This window comes from Bos indicus x Bos taurus, chromosome 16 (assembly GCF_003369695.1).
Source record: "Bos indicus x Bos taurus breed Angus x Brahman F1 hybrid chromosome 16, Bos_hybrid_MaternalHap_v2.0, whole genome shotgun sequence".
Lineage (NCBI taxonomy): Eukaryota > Metazoa > Chordata > Mammalia > Artiodactyla > Bovidae > Bos > Bos indicus x Bos taurus.
Window position 1 is genome coordinate 75,445,307 of NC_040091.1, and position 19,915 is coordinate 75,465,221.

At 41.5% G+C, this 19,915-nt stretch overlaps 1 protein-coding gene across 1 annotated transcript in view; it reads left to right on the forward strand.

Annotated features, from left to right (window-relative positions):
* Nucleotides 1-1,329: 1,329 nt before the first annotated feature.
* CRB1 (crumbs cell polarity complex component 1) overlaps nt 1,330-19,915 on the forward strand; it is a 214,334-nt gene continuing 195,748 nt past the window's right edge. Inside the window, exon 1 of the mRNA XM_027565772.1 lies at nt 1,330-1,703. Coding sequence (XP_027421573.1) covers nt 1,634-1,703 — 70 coding nt within the window. The 5' untranslated portion in view covers nt 1,330-1,633. The remainder of the gene's footprint in view (nt 1,704-19,915) is intronic.

Here is a 19,915-nt window from a genome sequence, read left to right on the forward strand (position 1 = left end):
TAAACTAGCAGACGTCTCCATCAAGTGTCCAAGGATAACGCAGTCTTAAGAACTTGAATGATTTAACCTAAAGGAAAATATTGCAATATTTAGCGTAAGTATATGGGCTTCCCAGATGTCTCGATGGTAGAGAATCCGCCTGCCAATGCAGGAGAGGCACATTCCGTCCTGGGTCAGGACGATTCCCTGGAGAAGGAAATGGCAACCCACTCTGGTATTCTTGCTTGGAGAATCCCATGGACAGAGGAGCCTGGTGGGCTACAGTCCACAGAGTTGCATGTGACTGGACACGAGTCACAAGAAATAGCATCAGTTCAGTTCAGTTGCTCAGTCGTGTCCGACTCTTTTCGACCCTATGAATTGCAGCACGCCAGGCCTCCCTGTCCATCACCAACTCCCAGAATTCACTCAAACTCATGTCCATCGAGTCGGTGATGCCATCCAGCCATCTCATCCTCTGTCATCCCCTTCTCCTCCTGTCCCCCAATCCCTCCCAGCATCAGAGTCTTTTCCAATGAGTCAACTCTTCGCATGAGGTGGCCAAAGTACTGGAGTTTCAGCTTTAGCATCATTCCTTCCAAAGAACACCCAGGGCTGATCTTCTTTAGAATGGACTGGTTGGATCTCCTTGCAGTCCAAACAGCATAAGTGTATATAAAAAGTAAGTAAACATATTTGCATTTAACCATTATGATAAAGCAAAAGTTCAAGAAATCCCAGCAGATATAAATAGCATGAACAGGATTAGAAGTGGGCCCTAAGTTTATTGTAGAAAGTGATTGAGTGAAAGTTGCTCAGTCATGTCCAACTGTTTGTGACCCCATGGACTATACAGCCCATGGAATTCTCCAGGTCAGAATACTGGAGTGGGTAATCTTCCCTTCTCCAGGGGATCTTCCTAACCCAGGATCGAACCCAGGTCTCCTGCATTGCAGGCAGATTCTTTACCAGCTGAGCCACAAGAGAAGCCCAAGAATAGTGGAGTGGATAGCCTATCCCTTCTCTAGTGGATCTTCCCGACCCAGGAATCGGGGTCTCCTGCATTGCAGGCAGATTCTTTACTAACTGAGATAAAACTGCTCCTAAATAATCTCTAGGACTCTGCCCATTTTATCAGTGAAATAATCTGAGTTGTGAGAGTATGTTTATGAAAAGCTGATGTGTCTGTGAATTGTGTTCTAAAGATGAAGGTAAATATACAGCAATATAAGGTGATCCTTTAACAGTTGCCAGATCATAACGACTGTGTGCCAAGACAGTCATCAGAAACTAAACCCTCTGCTAAGAATGGTTTAGGACACCATTCAACAGGCCCTTGGGAGGCAGAGTTGTTCATGGAAGGAAACTAGCACACATGGTTTGAGGGGGTGACTCCAGTCCAGCATGAAAAAAATCTGCACCAGGTTTGAAAAATCACCCCATCCCCCTGTGCAAGTAAGATGCTAAGAAGTACAACTGCTCTTGGAATCTGAGTCCTTGTGGTGAGGGAGCTGTTGGAGGGGAAGGGGCAGAGATAACATTCAGGTGAGACTCTGAGACGCTGGCTACCCCCTGAGTCAGGCAGGGCTGGGAGCTGGAGCTGGACAGGGACCAGACCACCAGTAGCAGGTCGGGGCATGTCCTCCAGGACACCATGGCGCTACGGACAGTTAACCACCGTCTCCTCCTCTGCCTCAGTCTCTCACTGCTCATCTCCATAAAAAGTAAGTCTTTTCCATTTATTGAACTTTTGGCACTTTTCCTGACTTACAAATGTTTCATGGGAATAGTGTGTAGTGTTGCACGTTCTGCAAAATACAAGGCTTTTTTAAAAAGTAAAAAGGATTTGGTGTTAGCAAGCATCTTGTGTTGAATCAGTGGGACCAGCCAGTGTGAACAGTTTTCAGATTCTATGATTTCCAATAAGTATTTAGATTTAGATAATGTTCTTTTTCACCCCTTCGAATGGTGAGCACGAGATTGAAATGGGCACATAGAGAGGTTATTTTGTTGTGTTTATACTTTTATAGAATAAATTTGGCACTTTGATATAGTCTAAAAGGAACTTAAGCTATACAGCATTTTATCCCCAATGCTGTGTAGCTCCACTTTTAAAGAACTTTGTGTTCCAACAGTTTCTCTTATGATGAAGGGGATAGAACCTCAATTTTCCCCAAAGGATAATGGTTCAAAGCATCTATTTTACCAGAGAGGAATGGGTTTCCTTTCTATCGTATGTGCTTCTGTTTTATCTATCATAGTCCACCAACTTCCCCAAATGAAAATAAGAGTAATGTTTTCTGGGATAGTCTTGTCAGATATATGGCAGTCTGGAAAATCAGAGGAGACCAACAGCCTCAGCTGTGTGTTTATGCAGGACGGTAGCTATTGAACATTCAAAAGGAAGCAAGCAGAGTGCATGCTCCTCAAAGGGGCCGTGTGATTTGTGTCTGCTGAATCTGAATATCAATAAGGGAAAGCATAGAGCAGCTGCTGTTAAACAAGACAGCTTGGCATTAGCACAGTGTTCTGTAATCTGGGTCACCTGCTGTGGCTGTACCAGCGAGATTGTTACTTATATGGCTTACAGCTGAGATTGTTACTTGTATGGCTTATAGCGAGATTGTTACCTGTATGGTGTACATCTGAGATTGTTACTGGTGTGGCTTACAGCAAGGTTGTTACTTTGGTTTTACAGCTGAGATTGTTACTTGTATGGCTTACAGAGAGATTGTTACTTGTATGGCTTATAGCAAGATTGTTACCTGTATGGTTTACATCTGAGATTATTACTGGTATGGCTTACAGTGAGATTGTTACTTGTTTGGCTTACAGTTGAGAATTTTACTTGTATGGCTTACAGTGAGATTGGTACTTGTATGGCTTACGGTTGAGAATTTTACTTGTATGGTTTACAGCTGAGATTGTTACTGGTATGGTTTACAGTGAGATTGTTACTTATATGCCTTACAGCTGAGTGTGTAGCAAAGGCTGGGTGGAAAAACAACTCTTTTCAATAAGTGCTGCTGCTGCTGCTGCGTCTCTTCAGTCGTGTCCGACTCTGTGCGACCCCATAGACGGCAGCCCACTATGCTATAGCTGAGGCAGCCAAAGGGAGTGGAGAAAAACCAAATGAACAGGAAAGTTGCAACACATACACACACACTCAGGGTTGTTTTTTGCCCAGAGGTGTACTTTCATGCATTGGAGAAGGAAATGGCAACCCACTCCAGTGTCCTTGCCTGGAGAATCCCAGGGATGGCGGAGCCTGGTGGGCTGCCGTCTATGGGGTCGAAAAGAGTCGGACACGACTGAAGCGACTCAGCAGCAGCAGCAGCAGTGCTTATTGAAAAGAGTTGTTTAGTTATTCATCCTCCTTGAAACTTCGAGTGGGGCCCATGCACTGGGAAACGAGACACAGAAGCTTTATGTTGAGAAGTGGGGGACGGGGGGAGAAAAGGAGCAAAAGAAATGCGAAGACAGGTAAAACGTAAAATGAGGTGACCTTATAGTACCTTTTATGGCAAAGAACTTTTAATTCCAGTTAGGTATAGTTCCTAGTGTTTGCTGCACGTAGCTTTTAAGGAGATGAGTGTAGACCTTTTATTGTGCCATCTCTGTTTTCAGGGGTGTCACAGCTGTGTAGCTGTGTTTTCTGTCTCTTTGAATTGGTGATTTTATTGATAGACTCTAAATAAATACTTTGGAATTACTTGATACGTTCTCTAAAACAACATCTTTTATTAGTTAAAAAAACTTGAAGTCTCACTTTAATTTTTAAGCAGGCAAACTCTCAAACTCTGTGTTAATATATTTGCTTTCAAGAGGAGATGACACTGCCTTCTTGTTCCTAATACCTAGTTTAGGCATTTTCTTCCCCCGACTTGAAAACTTTCACAATCTCAGCCTTCTTTTCCACTCTGACTGCTTATGTGACAAATCCTATATTCCATCCATATTAATAAAATAATAGTACGTTTGCTGACCTTGCTAAATATTTTATATGTGCTATACTTCATTTAATTCTTCCCAGCTCCCCCATAAGATAGCTATGATTATAACTGTCCCTATTGTATAGAGTCAGAAGGCTACACCGGGTGTCTCAGCCTTTGGTAGACAACAGAGACCTGGAATGTTTAAGATGCCACCTCTCAAGTGCAGCCCCTGATAATTCATATGTCTGGGTGGGTCCCCATGAATGTATTGTCAGCAAGCTCTCTGTTTCAAACACAGGCGATCACAAGTTCTGCAGTATGCAATACATCTTCCTGAGAACTTTAATCAGAGTTGTAAGACATAAGTGTCTCTCTCTCCTCGAAGAGATTGTTTAGGAGAAAAAATATAAGTACAATGAGCTTTACGAGCGTTTTTTCCTTATGACACACATGACCACATTATCAAGTAGAACCTTTTATTAATTGTCTTACAGCTGAAGCAACCGTGGCACACACAGAGGTTATTTGCTTTTCTGAGGCCACACTGCCGTGAATGACGGGCCTGGGACTAGGGCCGAGAGGTCTGACTCTGGCTGCTGTGCTCCTAGCTTGTGTACTGACTCTCTTGAAGGATAATGCAGCAGCAGTGTGGGGAGCTGGGGGCGGTGCTGGGGGAAGGTAGGTTAGCACACTGCTCAGAACATCATAAAAACATAGAGAAAATTGTGGTTATTTGGATCATATGAATTTATTGAATCAATATTTTTTTCCTCTTGAACTTTAACAAAAAGTTTTTGAAATGAAAAATGAAGTACATTCTTTTAAATGAAGAGGGAAGAGTCACCCTTGGTTCCATACTGTAATTTTTTCATGAAAGTGGTGCCTCCCTCTCCTTCCAGGATGTGCTGTTTCTGTTGACCATGCACTGTCCTACAATTCCATTTCCTTCTGGATGAGGACATGGACATTCGGAGTCTCAGAGCAGAGTTCAGGAAGGGACATTCCCTTCCTCTTCTGTGCAGAGACACTCCCCTTTACTCAGAGCTGTGATGAATTTGCGGTTACACGCTGCCAATTGTTTTCCTATCAGTTCCGTAGTTTTACAAAACTGGTTATTGTACGTAACCTACATTGAATTTTAATAATTCAAGAAGAACTATTGTTTTCTGCTTTGATGTGTTAAGAGAGAATTTTAATGTGAAAGTGAAAGTCGCTCAGTCGTGTCTGACTGTTTGTGACCAGGCCAGAATACTGGAGCAGGCAGCCTTTGCCTTCTCCAGGGGATCTTCCCAACCCAGGGATCGAACCCAGGTATTCCGCAACCCACAGTGAGCCATCAGGAAGTTTTCTGCTTGTGATGTATTAAGAGAGAATTTTAAGAGTTTTATTTATTTACTTGTTGTCTGCGCTGGTCTCGGTTGCTGTGCAGGCTTTTTCTCTGGTTGTGGAGAGTGGGAAGTTGAGTGATGTGAAAGTCCCTCAGTAGTGTCCAACTCTTTGTGTGTTACCCCTTGGGTACAGTCCATGAAATTCTGCAGACCAGAATACTGGAGTGGATAGCCTTTCCCTTCTCCAGGGCATCTTCCTACCCAAGGATTGAACCTAGGTCTCCCGCATGGCAGGCGGGTTCTTTACCAGCTGAGCCACAAGGGAAGCCCAGTTGCGGTGTGAAGATTTCTCATTGCGGTGGCTTCTTTTGTTGTGGAGCACAAGCTTTCGGGTGCTCCTGGGACCAGTAGTTGCAACTCGGGGGCTCTAGAGTGCAGGCTCAGTAGTCGTGGCACAAGGGCTTAGTGGCCCTGTGGCGTGTGGGACGTCCCTGGACTGGGGATCAAATCCGTGTCTCTATCATTGGCAGGCAGATGGTTTTCCACTGAGCCACTAGGGAAACCCAAGGGAGAACTTTATTGGCATGAAATTTTCATATGGTTCACAGTGTCCATGGGGCTCTTTTAAATAATGACAGCACCTTATAAATGACTCTCTTTGTGACCTTGACATATGAAAGGAAACTACCATATTAGAGCTACTGTGCTTTAGGAAAGTAATTTATAGCTATCTTTCTTGAGTCTTTCATGCATTTGGATCTAAATTGAATATTGTCAATGTAGATTCAACATCTAGTTTAATTTAAAATTGTTTTAACCAGTATTCAAAGTGTGGGCATATTTAACAGTGTATAAGAGAAATGTGCTTTGACAAAACTATTATTGAATTTATTTGAATAACTTCAAAGACTTTGGGATGCCATCCTATCTTCTAGAACCCATCAGCAATGATTAAGTAGATGAATTTGAATTGTTATTTTAAAGAAGTAGCTCAGTTGGTAAAGAATCTGCCTGCAATGTTGGAGACCTGGGTTTGATCCCTGGGTGGGGAAGATCCCCTGGAGAAGGGAAAAAGCATTTGAAAGAATGCTTTCTTTTCAATCTACCTGAAGTATACAGAGCAAATAGAATCTATAAAGATAAAATATGATCAGATGTATTCAATCGTAATAACCCTGGTGGCTGTTATCAAGAAATAATTGAGTTTGCTCAATTGCCTCCCAATGTGGGAGACCCAGGTTTGATCCCTGGGTCAGGAAGATCCCCTGGAGAAGGAAACGGCAACCCACTCCAGTATTCTTGCCTGGAGAACCCCATGCACAGAGTAGCCTGCTGGGTTAATAGTCCATGGGGTCACAAAGAGTTGGACACGACTGAGGGACACACTACCAATGTCAAAGTTTCAACCCACAATCCTGTTGAAATATCTTTATCAATTTGCATGTACTATTTATGTGACTTTCCTTTTGTTTTTATTCTTTTTTAAAACATGTTAATTGGAGGATAATTGCTTTAAAATGAGTTGGTTTCTGTTTGTATTTTGACGCTTGTTTCCCTGTGTGCATGCTCAGTAGTGTCCAACTCTTTGTAATCATAGACTATAGCCCACCAGGCTCCTCTGTCCATCGGATTTTCCAGGAAAGAATACTGGAGTGAGTTGGCATTTCCTACTCCAGGAGCTCTTCCCAACCCGGGGATCAAACCTGCAATCACATTCGGCCCCTGCATTGAGAGGCGAATTCTTTCTAACAGAGCCATCAGGGAAGCCCTGCGTGTTTCCTTTGGATAGCACCTTTTCCCTCAGCACCTTCTGTGTGATTGTTTTCTGCATTTCTTTGCTGTCCTGATCAACTTTCCTTCCTGGGATCTTTGTATACAATAGAGTTCACTCTTCTTTCTCTACAGTTCTCTAGGTTTTTAAAATGCTCTATTACAACATAATACAGAACAGTTTCCCTACTCTCTAAGTCCCCTTTCTAACCCTCTCTTTCTGCTCTCGCCCTCTGGACAGTCTCTGATCATTTTATTGTTCCTGTGTGCGTGGCTGCTAAGTTGCTTCAGTCATGTCCTATTCTTTGTGACCCCGTGGACTGTAGCCCGCCAGGCTCCTCTGTCCATGGGATTCTCTAGGCAAGAATACAGGAGTGGGTTGCCATTCCCTTCTCCAGGGGATATTACTGTCTCTATAGTTTTGTCTTTTACAGGATGGTATATAATTGGAAGCATAAAATGTGTAACCTTTTCAGACTAGTTTCTTTCAAGTAGCTGTATTCATTGAAGGCTTCTCCATGATGTTCTGTGACTTGAATACCTCATTTCTTTTTATCCCTGGATAATATCCCATTATGTTGATGTACCACATTTTGTTTATTCACCTATTAGAGGTCATCTTGGCTGCTTCCAATCTTGGGCTATGGTCTTAGTTTCCTACGTAAGCTGTAGCCAAGTGCCAGAAATGGTGTGGGTCACCAGAAATCCATTCTCTCCTGGTTCTAGAGGCTGGAAGTCTCAAGTCAGGGTGTCAGCAGGGCCTCTGCTCCCTCCGAGACTCTGGGTCAAATCCTTCCGTGCCTCTTCCCAGTGTCTGGTGGTGGTGATCTTCAAGCCCTGGCGTTCCTTGTTCCGCAGCTGCATCACTCCACGCTCCGCCTCTGTGATTACACGGTGTGCGCCCTGTGTCTGTCTGTGTCTCTTCTGTCCCTCTTATAAGAACATCAGGCACATTGGGTTCGGGCCCATCCTAATGACCACATCTTAACACGTGTGCATTCCCGAAGACCTTGTAAAGTGCACAGGGCACAAGCACCAGGGGTTAGGACTTCATGATTTTGCCGTAACAGTGAAATCTGAGGAAGGAATGGACTCAGTCATCTAGAACCAGGTCCTATTTGCTGATACTGTTAACACCCTTTATGAGTCTTGTAGAGTTTTCTTCCCAAATTAATAAAAAGCAGTGATTCCTCCAGAGTTTTCCAGCAGTGTGTTAGGCGTGTTGTCATATATTCCCTAGCCTTCTCTTTGTTCTCAGAAAAGTTCTACTGCATGGAGAACGCAAACCAGTGTACTTAGAATAATAACAGGATGGGACCAAAAATAAGAAAAGACATAGTGGTAGAAATGAGCTTGCCTACCCAGAGCTGAAATGTTTTAGCTGAAGCAAAAAGCGTATTAGCTCTATAGGGAAATGAAGGTAAGACTAGTTATCCCTAGCCTGGAGAGGTGTGTGTTAGTCATTCAGTCGTGTCTGACTCTTTGTGACCCCACTGGGCTCCTCAGTCCATGGAATTCTCCAGGCAAGAATACTGGAGTTGGTAACCATTCCCTTCTCCAGGGGATCTTTCCAATCCAGAAATTGAACCTAGGTCTGCTGCATTGCAGGTGGATTCTTTACCGTCTGGGACACCAGAGAACAGGATGATTCAGTTGAGTTGAGTTCAGTTCAGTTGCTCAGTCGTGTCCCACTCCTTGCGACCCCATGGACTGCAGCACGCCAGGCTTCCCTGTCCATCACCAACTCCCAGAGCTTGCTCAAACTCATGTCCATTGAGTTGGTGATGCCATCCAACCATCTCATCCTCTGTCACCCCCTTATCCTCCTGCCCCCAATCCCTCCCAGCATCAGGGTCTTTTCCAATGAGTCAGTTCTTCCCCTTAGGTGGCCAAAGTATTGAAGTTTCAGCTTCAGCATCAGTCCTTCCAATGAATATTCAGGACTGATTTCCTTTAGGATGGACTGGTTGGATCAGTTCTTTGGTGCTCAGCTTTCTTTATGTTCCAACTCTCTCTTTCTTTATGTTCCAACTCTCACATCCATACTGGAAAAACCATAGCTTTGTCTAGCCAGACCGTGGTTGGTTAGGATGATAAATATTTAAATGTTCACTATTCAATCATTTCTTCATTGACTCCTTTATTCAACAGGTATTTAATGTCTGTATGTTTGCTACTGCTCATTTTATAGTTGTGAACAAGAAGACCACAATCCTTGCTAATGTGTTTATATTTAAATGGGATGAGACAGAAAAAACACAAGTACAATATGTAACTTTAAGCTGGCAATAGTGCTTTGGAGAAAAGCAACGGAGCAAGTGAGCCATGAAGCTATGTGGGTGGAAACCATTTTGGCAAAGAAAACAGCAGCTCTTAGTCCCACGGGAGGGGCGTGCCCAGAGTTTTTGAGGCATCATGAGGCGAGCGGTGTTGCTGGAGCAGATTAAGCAAGAGGAGAGCCAAGTAGAAGAAGTATCATGGGTTTGTTATCCATACCTCAAGTCCTAAAAAGTAGCTATTGTTAAGACACCTGAGATCATGATAGCTTATGTGATATACTTAAAAGGCAACTACAAAGTGACAATTGAGATTTAATCCCAGGTCTGTCAGATTCCAAGCCTCCTACCAACTCACGAAAGCCAAGAGGCAAACACTCAGGGATTTTGCAAGAGAGTTATTAAACTGTTGGCTCCAATGAGCAATGGTGGCAGTAACTGGCATCAGAGAAATTGGCAAACACTACAAATCAGGGTTGTGGTTTTTTTTTAATGAGTGCTAGATAACTGAGTATCCATTTCGCCTTTAAAAGTTTTCCAAATTAAAACTGTTTATAGTTTCAACTGCTATCCACCCCCATGACTAATATCTGCAGAAATGAGACTCACTCATATGTAACCTAGATTAACCTTCCTGTGGTCTTTTTGGTTCTTCACGTAATTATCCTGATAATTGCCAAATGAATGATTCTTTTCTCTGAATCCAAAATTCTTTGATTCTTAAAATTAGGCAACTTGGTGAGAGCAGAGTGCTAATGAGGATGGGTTTGTGGTCCGATCTGTATGATTCTGTCTGCTTCCCACGGAGACCAAGTGGATACAAGTACTGGTCAGTCTAATCAGCTGGCCTCAAATTTGTTGCTTTGAACACAAAGAGAGAAAACGGAAATAGCACTTGGCAGATAAAGCAGCGCTATTGGAAAACCAGTTGTGAGTTAGCAGCAATAACTTTTTTATACAAGGAATTCATTATTCTGATTTCGTACCTGTCTATAATTTTAGTGATCCTTTCTTTTAATGTAGTTGAAGAACAAATATTTATATATTCAGCATCAATTTTTAAATAAGTAGAGTCAGGATGTTCAAATTTGGGCCCTGGCCAACGTTGGTTAATTGTACATCCGTAAATGCACCATTTACACTCTCTGATTTCTCATTTGTAGAATGAGGGGGGTGATTATATAATTACCAGATTCCTATGAGATCTGCATTTTTTGATTCCATGATTATTCTAAGTAATGGAATCATAGGCTTGGATCAATAGTGTTTTTATTTTTTTTATTATTATTTTTTATTGGAGTACAGATGATTTACAATGTTGTTAGTTTTTGTTGTACAGCGATGGGAATCAGTTATACCTATACATTATCCACTCTTTTTTAGATTCTGTTCCCACATAGGTAATTACAGAGTATTGGATAAAATTCCCTGTGCTATGTAGTATGTTCTTATTAGTTCTCTTTCATATATAGTAGTATGTATATGTCAACCCCAACCCCCAATTTATCTCTCCCCATCTTTCTCCCCTTGGCATCCATAAGATTTTTTTTCTCTACATTTGTGACTCAATTTCTGTTTTATGTAAATAGGTTCATTTGTAGCATTCTTTAAATATTCCACCTATAAGCAATATCATTGATATGTGTCTTTCTCTGTCAGACTTACTTCACTCAGTATGACAATCTCTAGGTCTATTCATGTTGCTATAAATGGCATTATTACACTTTTTGTTGTGGCTGAGTAATATTCCACTGTATATATGTACCACATCTTCTTTATCCATTCATCTGTCAATGGATATTTAGGTTGCTTCCATGTCTTGGCTATTGTAAATAGTTCTAAAATGAACACCGGGGTCCACATGTCCTTTTGAATCATGGTTTTCTGTGGACATGCCCAGGAATGGGATTCCTATATCAAAGGGTAGCTCTGTTTTTAGTTTTTAAAGGAATGTCCATACTGTTCTCCATCATGGCTGTGCCAATTAACATTCCCACTTACAGTGTAGGAGGGTTCTCTTCTCTCTACACCCTCTCCAGCATTTATTGTTTATAGATTTGTTTGATGATGGCCATTTGATGTGAAGTGACACCTTATTGTAGTTTTGATTTGTGTGTTTTTAGTCACTCAGTCATGCCCCACTCTTTGTGACCCCATGGACTGCAGCCCACCAGGCTTGTCTGTCCATGGGATTCTCCAGGCAAGAATCCTGGAGTGATCGCCTTGTCCTCCTCCAGGTAATCTTCCCAAACTGGGGATCGAACCTAGGTCTCTCATGGAGTCAGTAAAGAATCTGCCTGCAATTCGGAAGTTTTAACTTACATTTATACCAGTGAAGTTTTGATTTACATTTCTCTAATAATTAGTGATTTTGAGCATCTTTTAATGTGCTTCTTGGCCAACTATATGTCTTCTTCAGAGAAATGTCTGTTTAGATATTCTGCCAATTTATTGATTGGGCTGTTTGGAGGTTTTTTTTTTTTTTTAATATGGGGCTGCATAAATTGTTTCTGTATTTGGGGGATTAATGCTATGTCAGTCACCTCATTTGCAAATATTTTCTCCCATTCTATGAGTTGTTCCTTTTGTTAATGATTTCCTTTGCTGTGGGAAAGCTTTTAAGTTTCATTAGGTCCCGTTTGTTTATTTTTGTTTTTATTTTAATCGCTCTTGGAGATAGATCAAAAAAGATCTTGTGATTTGTCAGTATTCTGCCTATGTTTTCCTCTGAGAATTTTTTAGTATCCAGTCGTATGTTTAGGCCTTTAATCCATTTTGAGTTTGTTTTTGTGTTTGGTGTTAGAGAATGTAGTGATTTCCCTCTTTTCATGCAGCTGTCCAGTTGTCCCAGCACCACTTATTGAAGAGACTGTCTTTGCTTTGTCGTCGGTTAGGCGACCATAGGTGTGTGGGTTTCTCCCTGAACTTTCTATCCTGTTTTGTAGCATTTTCCACAGAATTTGAACAAAAAATTTTACAATTTGTACAGAAACACAAACTGGGGTCTTTGGAAAAGAGCTGGAGGAATCAGATTCCCTGACTTCAGACGATAATCAAAACAGTATGATACTGGCACAAACACAGAAATATATACCAAGTGTTTTTAGTAGCCTCACCCTATATGAGGCAGCAAACACAGAAATATATACCAAGTGTTTTTAGTAGCCTCACCCTACATGAGGCAGCAAACACAGAAATATATACCAAGTGTTTTTAGTAGCCTCACCCTACATGAGGCAGCAAACACAGAAATATATACCAAGTGTTTTTAGTAGCCTCACCCTATATGAGGCAGCAAACACAGAAATATATACCAAGTGTTTTTAGTAGCCTCACCCTATATGAGGCAGCAAACACAGAAATATATACCAAGTGTTTTTAGTAGCCTCACCCTATATGAGGCAGCTTTCGTTAGATTATATTGTAACGGTCAAACTCAACATCAGTTTACAACCACAAAAGTTTCTATTTTGTTCCTCATCATGTCTTGGGGCAGGCTCACTGAAGCTCTGCTTCATGTGTCCTCATCTGGGCACAGGCCAGAAAGGGAGTCCCTTTTTAGAACTGGTGTTTTTACAGCAGAGGGAAAGAGTCGGGCTAGAACCACGTCACAGCTTCAGCACATACATGACCTGTCACTCTGGGTCATATTTAATTCATCAAGGCAGGTCATATGACTAAGCCTGATGTTATTGGACTCAGGATATATTAAAGCAGAGAATATTTAAAACAAATAGTGTGGTCTGTTTCACTTTTCCTTTGTTTCCAACTTCCAGAGGGCAATCTCTAAACAAATTTATTTTAATAACTATTGTTGTTGTTTAGCTGCTAAATCATGTCTGACTCTTTTGCAACCCCATGACTGTAGCCCACCAGGCTTTTCTGTTCTTGGGATTTTCCAACCAAGAATACTGGAATAGATGACCATTTCCTTCCCTGGGGGATCTTCCTGACCCAGGGATTGAACCCATGTCTCCTGCATTGCAGGCAGATTCTTTATCACCGAGCCACCATTAAGGATGAATATTAAAAATTTGCTGACATTGACAAACATTTCAACAAATATTTATTAAGTAGTTAATACGAGCAAGATATTGACCATGGAAAAGATCATTGTTCTCTAGGCAAATCTACATTAATGGTGTAGATATATATATATATAGACTGTTTACACATTGTTCTAAGAATCCTTTAGAAGAAATGGAGTAGCCCTCATAGTCAACAAAAGAGTCTAAAATGCAGTGCTTGGGTGCAGTCTCAAAAATGACAGAATGATCTCTCTTGGTTTCCAAGGCAAGCCATTCATATCACAGTTATCCAAGTTTATGCCCCAATCACTAATGCCAGAGAAGCTGAAGTTGAACCATTCTATGAAGACCTACAAGAACTTCTAGAACAAACACCAAAAAAAGATGTCCTTTTCATCATAGGGGACTGTAATGCAAAAGTAGGAAGTCAAGAGATACCTGGAGTAACAGGCAAATTTGGCCTTGGAGTACAGAATGAAGCAGGGCAAAGGCTAACAGAGTTTTGCCAAGCGAATTCACTGGTCATAACAAACACCGTCTTCCAACAACATAAGAGAAGACTCTACAAGTGGACATCACTAGATGGTCAATATCGAAATCAAGTTGATTTATTCTTTGCAGCCAAAAATGGAGAAGCTCTATACAGTCAGAAAAAACAAGACTGGAAGCTGACTGTGGCTCAGATCATGAACTCCTTATTGCCAAATTCAGACATAAATTGAAAAAAGTAGAGGAAACCCCTAGACCTTTCAGGTATGACCTAAATCAAATCCCTTACAATTATACAGTGGAAGTAAGAAATAAATTCAAGGGATGAGATCTGATAGACAGAGTGCCTGAAGAACTACAGAGGTTCGTGATATTGTACAGGAGGCAGGGATCAAGACCATCCCCAAGAAAAAGAAATGCAAAAAGACAAAAAGGTTGTCTGAGGAGGCCTTACAAATAGCTGAGAAAAGAAGAGATGCTAAAGGCAAAGGAGAAAAGGAAAGATATACCCATATAAATGCAAAGTTCCAAAGAATAGCAAGGAGAGATAAGAAAGCATTCCTCAGTAATAAATGCAAAGAAATAGAGGAAAATAATAGAATGGGAAAGACTAGAGATCTCTTCAAGAAAATTAGAATTATTAAGGGGATATGTCATGCAAAGATGGGCACTATAAAAGACAGAAATGGTATGGGCTTCACAGAAGCAGAAGATATTAAGAAGTGGCAAGAATACACAGAACTATATAAAAAGATCTTCATGACCCAGATAACCATGATGGTGTGATCATTCAACTAGAGCCAGACATCCTTGAGTGTGAAGTCAGGTAGGCCTTAGGAAGCATCACTACAAGCAAAGTTAGTGGAGGTGATGGAATTCCAGTTGAGCTATTTCAAATCCTAAAAGATGATGCTATGAAAGTGCTGCACTCAATATGCCAGCAAATTTGGAAAACTCAGCAGTGGACACAGAACTGGAAAAGGACAGTTTTCATTCTAATCCCAAAGAAAGGCAATGCCAAAGAATGCTCAAACTACTGCACAGTTGCACTCATCTCAGATGCTAGCAAAGTAATGCTCAAAATTCTGCAAGCCAGGCTTCAACAGTATGTGAACCACGAACTTCCAGATGTTCAAGCTGGATTTAGAAAAGGCAGAGAACCAGAGATCAAATTGCCAACATCAGCTGGATCATCAAGAAAAAAAGAGCATTCCAGAAAAATATCTACTTCTGCTTTATTAACTAGGCCAAAGCCTTTGATTGTGTGGGTTACAATAAACTGTGAAAAATTCTTCAAGAGATGGGAATACCAGACCACCTGACCTGCCTCCTGAGAAATCTGTATTCAGATCAGGAAGCAATAGTTAGAACTGTGTGTGGAACAACAGACTGGTTCCAAATCAGGAAAGGAGTATGTCAAAGCTGTTGTGTTGTCACCCTGCTTATTTAACCTATATGCAGAGTACATCTTGAGAAATGCTGGGCTCGATGAAGCATAAGCTGGGATCAAGATTGCCAAGAGAAATACCAATAACCTCAGATATGCAGATGACACCACCCTTATGGCAGAAAGTGAAAAAGAACTAAAAAGCCTTTTGATGAAAGTGAAAGAGGAGAGTGAAAATGTTGGGTTAAAAGTCAACATTCAGAAGACTAAGATCATGGCATCTGGCCCCATCACTTCATGACAAAGAGATGGGGAAACAATGGAAACAGTGAGAGACTTTATTTTTGGGGGGTCCACAATCACTGCAGATGTTGACTGCAGCCATGAAATTAAAAGATGCTTACTCCTTGGGGCTTCCCTGGTGGCTCAGATGGTAAAGTGTCTGCCTGCAATGTGGGAGACCTAGGTCCCGTCCCTGGGTCAGGAAGATCCCTGGAGAAGGAAATGGCAACCCACTCCAGTACTCTTGCCTGGAAAATTCCATGGATGGAGGAGCCTAATGGGCTACAGTGCATGGGGTCGAACACGACTGAGTGACTTAACTTTACTACTCCTTGGAAGAAAAGCTATGACCAACCTAGACAGCACAGCGTAATAAAAAGCAGAGACATTACTTTGCCAACACAGGTCCATCTAGTCAAGACTATGGTTTTTCCAGTAGTCATGTATGGACGTGAGAGTTGGACTATAAAGAAAGCTGAGTGCAGAAGAATTGATGCTTTTGAACTGTGGTGTTGGAGAAGACTCTTGAGAGTCCCTTGGACAGCAAGGAGATCCAACCAGTCCATCCTAAAAGAGATCAGTCCTAAATATTCATTGGAAGGACAGATGCTGAAGCTGAAGCTCCAATACTTTGGCCCCCTGACTCGAAGAACTGACTCATTTGAAAAGACCCTGATGCTGGGAAAGATTGAAGGTGGGAGGATAAGTGGATGGCAGAGGATAAGATGGTTGGTTGGATGGCATCACTGACTAAATGGACATGAGTTTGAGTAAACTCCGGGAGTTGGTGATGGACAGGAAGGCCTGACATGCTGCAGTTCATGGGGTTTCAAAGAGTCGATCATGACTGAGCGACTGAACTGAACTGATGCACGTACTTGGCTGGTCACATCTCCCCTCGTTGACATAAACTGCCCCCATTCTCCAGGACAGCTCTGTTCCATTAGCTCCCAGTTACTCATTAAGCAGCCTTCATGATGAGTGTAAGTGCTCACTCTGGTACACAGAATTCTCAGTTATCTTGCCTCTGAGTTAGGTAAATTTCTAACTATTCATCATTTGCTGCTTTGCAAGACTAAAGGTCGGATCTTCAGGCCTGTCTTATACAGACTCATAGTAAGCATGGAAAAATCTTAGAATCATTGGATATGTCTTTCAAAAGTGGATGAATCAAGTGTTCATTATAATACTCTAGTTGTTTTTAAAAGAGAACAAGGAAACCCACTGCTCGGTTGGAAAATCTTTTCTTCCTTGATGGATTTCTGAAATGATCATTGCTGAACTTAGAGGTTCACCCTATGCTCTGTCACAATCCTTTCACTTCTAGTTAAAATTTAAACCTAGTCTGTCTTTGAAAACATGTTGTGCTGCAGGTCAATGATTACCATGTCACTGAACAATTCCATGTAGTGGGAGTGAGGGATGGCGACAAGTTGTGGTCTTGAGAGTTGGTTGCTAAAATAGGTCAGGGGTGCAGGCTTCTGAAGTGTGAGATGGTTGTTAACCTGAGAAGGACGATTCTGATCAGCACGGCAGTCCATCTGGTTGGGAAGTGACCTGGAAGGTAGTTGGGATAACTGCTTGGCGGGGGTAGAAAGGTGAGGCTCCACCTCCTCCAAGGGCATGGCTTCTTTGAAGATTGTGCAAGGAAATGACAGCTAAACTGCTTTTAATGATAAATGACCATGAGTTTGGGAGTCAGAGAATAAACAAGGTAGAATTCAGAAAGAAATGGAGGATGGGGAGAGAGATCGGTCAACTTGACAGAGGCCACGACCTCCAGAGAAAAAATAGCCAGTGAAACGTTCCTCTCCGTGGGATGTGCAAAGGACTAGGAATAAGAATGTCAGTCTCAAGTTGAGCTCATCTGTGTTACTGCATTTCAAAGCCTCTGTCTCTCCAAACTTTCTAAGCTTGAGGAGTAGAATGGTGAATAATGGTGATAATAGTGGAATTGAGCTATTAACAGTATATTGTGACTTATATTTTCTTCTTTGCTGAGGCCAAAGTGGTGGAAATAAGGATTGATGATCACAAGCCAGAAGTTTTGAGAAGCAGTGCATGAGACAGGAGACAAAGCTCCTCCCACTTTCACCAGGGGACGAACATGCCCGGGAAATACACCTGCTAATTAAATAATGAAAAGAATCATCTGCATAAAATTAAAACTGTCTCAATAAATCTTAACTTTCAGGAATTACTAATTTAATTTTGTTTAGTCTCTGAATTGGGGCTTCCCTGGCAGCTCAGAAAGTAAAGAATCTGTCTGCAGTGCAACAAATCCAGGTTCAGTCCCTGGGTTTGGATCTTCTCCTGGAGAATGGAATGGCAACCTAGCCAACTATTCTTGCCTGGGAAATCCCAAGAAGAGAGGAGCCTGTCAGGCTACAGTCCATGGGATCACAAAGAGTCAGACATGAGGCTAAGCGACCAGCACTTTCACTTTCAGTCTTCACTTTCAGTGAATTAGGAAACAATCTCTTTTTGACAAGTTTCCCTGGGCCTGTGTGATTCCCCTGGACGTCTTAGCCAGCACGATAAAGTCACAGTGTTTTGCTAGAATTAATCTTCAGTGTGATCACAGGTTCTTGGTACCTGAGGACCCCTGGGTGCTGCGAATGCCTTCCTAATGCATCACCCAACCCCGTGATTTTATAAGTCACTCACATAGTTCTCATTTTTTTTGCATTTTATAAAATTTTTGCTTATGTCTGTAATTAAAACCAAAACCATATGGTCATCAGAAAAAATGAATATTTAACTATTTCACAGGCTCATTTTGTCTCTGGTTCATGGGTAAAAAAATACTGGAATTCTGTTAATTTTCTACTTTATCGAGTAATGGATGTTCACAAATTAAAGTTCATAAATATCAGAATTCTCAAATTAAACTTGAGTTGATAGATTCATTTATTGTATAATATTTATATGCTTTTGTAATTCTAAGAATTCACATTGTATCACATATTCAGAGGTCACTGGACAGGTCAAATAGATTTCTAGATCAAAGAATATATAGGAGTTAAGAAAGAAAGGCAGAACTTGACAACAAAGAGGCTGAATTTGGTAAACCCTAAGTTGGGAAAATTTAACAAAGGTCGTCCCAGTCCTTTGACATATAGAGTGACTTTGACCTACTGTCCCGTATTCTTGCCTGGAGAACCCCATGGACAGAGGAGCCTGCTGGGCTACAGTTTATAGGGTCACAAAGAGTCGGACAGGACTGAAGTGACTTAGCATGCACGCAACCAAACCAATATCTTCTTCAAATAGCTTGCTGTGGTATCTGACATTCCTCCTCATTGTTTGTTGCTTTTGTTAATTTAGACTCTCCAGAAGGTTAATTTGTGAAAAGATAATGAAAAAATCAACATATATTTACTTTGTTTCTTAGAGACTTAAAGCTGCTGCTAAGTCGCTTCAGTCGTGTCCGACTCTGTGTAACGCCATAGACAGCAGCCCAACCAGGCTCCCCCGTCCCTGGGATTCTCCAGGCAAGAATACTGGAGTGGGTTGCCATTTCCTTTTCCAATGCATGAAAGTGAAGTCACTCAGTCGTGTCTGACTCTTAGCAACCCCGTGGACTGTAGCCCACCAGGCTCCTCCATTCCATGGGATTTTCCAGGCAAGAGTACTGGAGTGGGTTGCCATTGTCTTCTCTGAGAGACTTGAAGCAGCAAGACCTAAAGCAGATCACCTGTGGAGAGCTTGGGAAAGATTTGTACTATCGTGACCTCTATAGTGGGGACCCTGAATGACCCCAGTGCAGCATGAGGTTACTGACTTTCCACTGTGAGGAAGAGAAATGCTAAAGAAAGACGCTGGAGGCAGTGACAAGGCAAAGTTCACTTATACTCAATTTATCTGTCTTGTCTGGAAATTCTGTTTTTACTCTACTCATGAAGGAGAAAGAAATACAAATGATCCACCAGGAATTGCCTTCCTTTTTAGTTACGCAAACTTGGATAAAAACAAATAAGAGGGGCAGATTAAGAGGTACAAACTTCCAGCTATAAATACGCCATGGGGATGTAATATACAACAGGAGAATATAGTCAATAACGTTGTAATAACTTTGTATGGAGACAGATGGTAACTAGATTTATTATGGTGATCATTTCATAATGTAGGAAACTGTTGAATCACGATGTTGTACAACTAATATAAAATTGTAAGTCAGTTAAACTTCAGTAAAAAAGTGCAAAGTTCAGAAATTTATTACATTTAAAGATTACATTGCATTTAAAGGTTATATTCTTAACTTTTCGAGGAATCTCCATACTGTTTCCCATAGTGGTTGTACCAACTTACAGTCTCACCAACAGTGTAGGAGGGTTTCCCTTTCTCCACATGCTCATAGTACTTGTTATTTCTTACCCTTTTGATACAGCCATTGTGATGGGTATGAGGTGGTATTTCATTGTGGTTTTGACTTGCATTT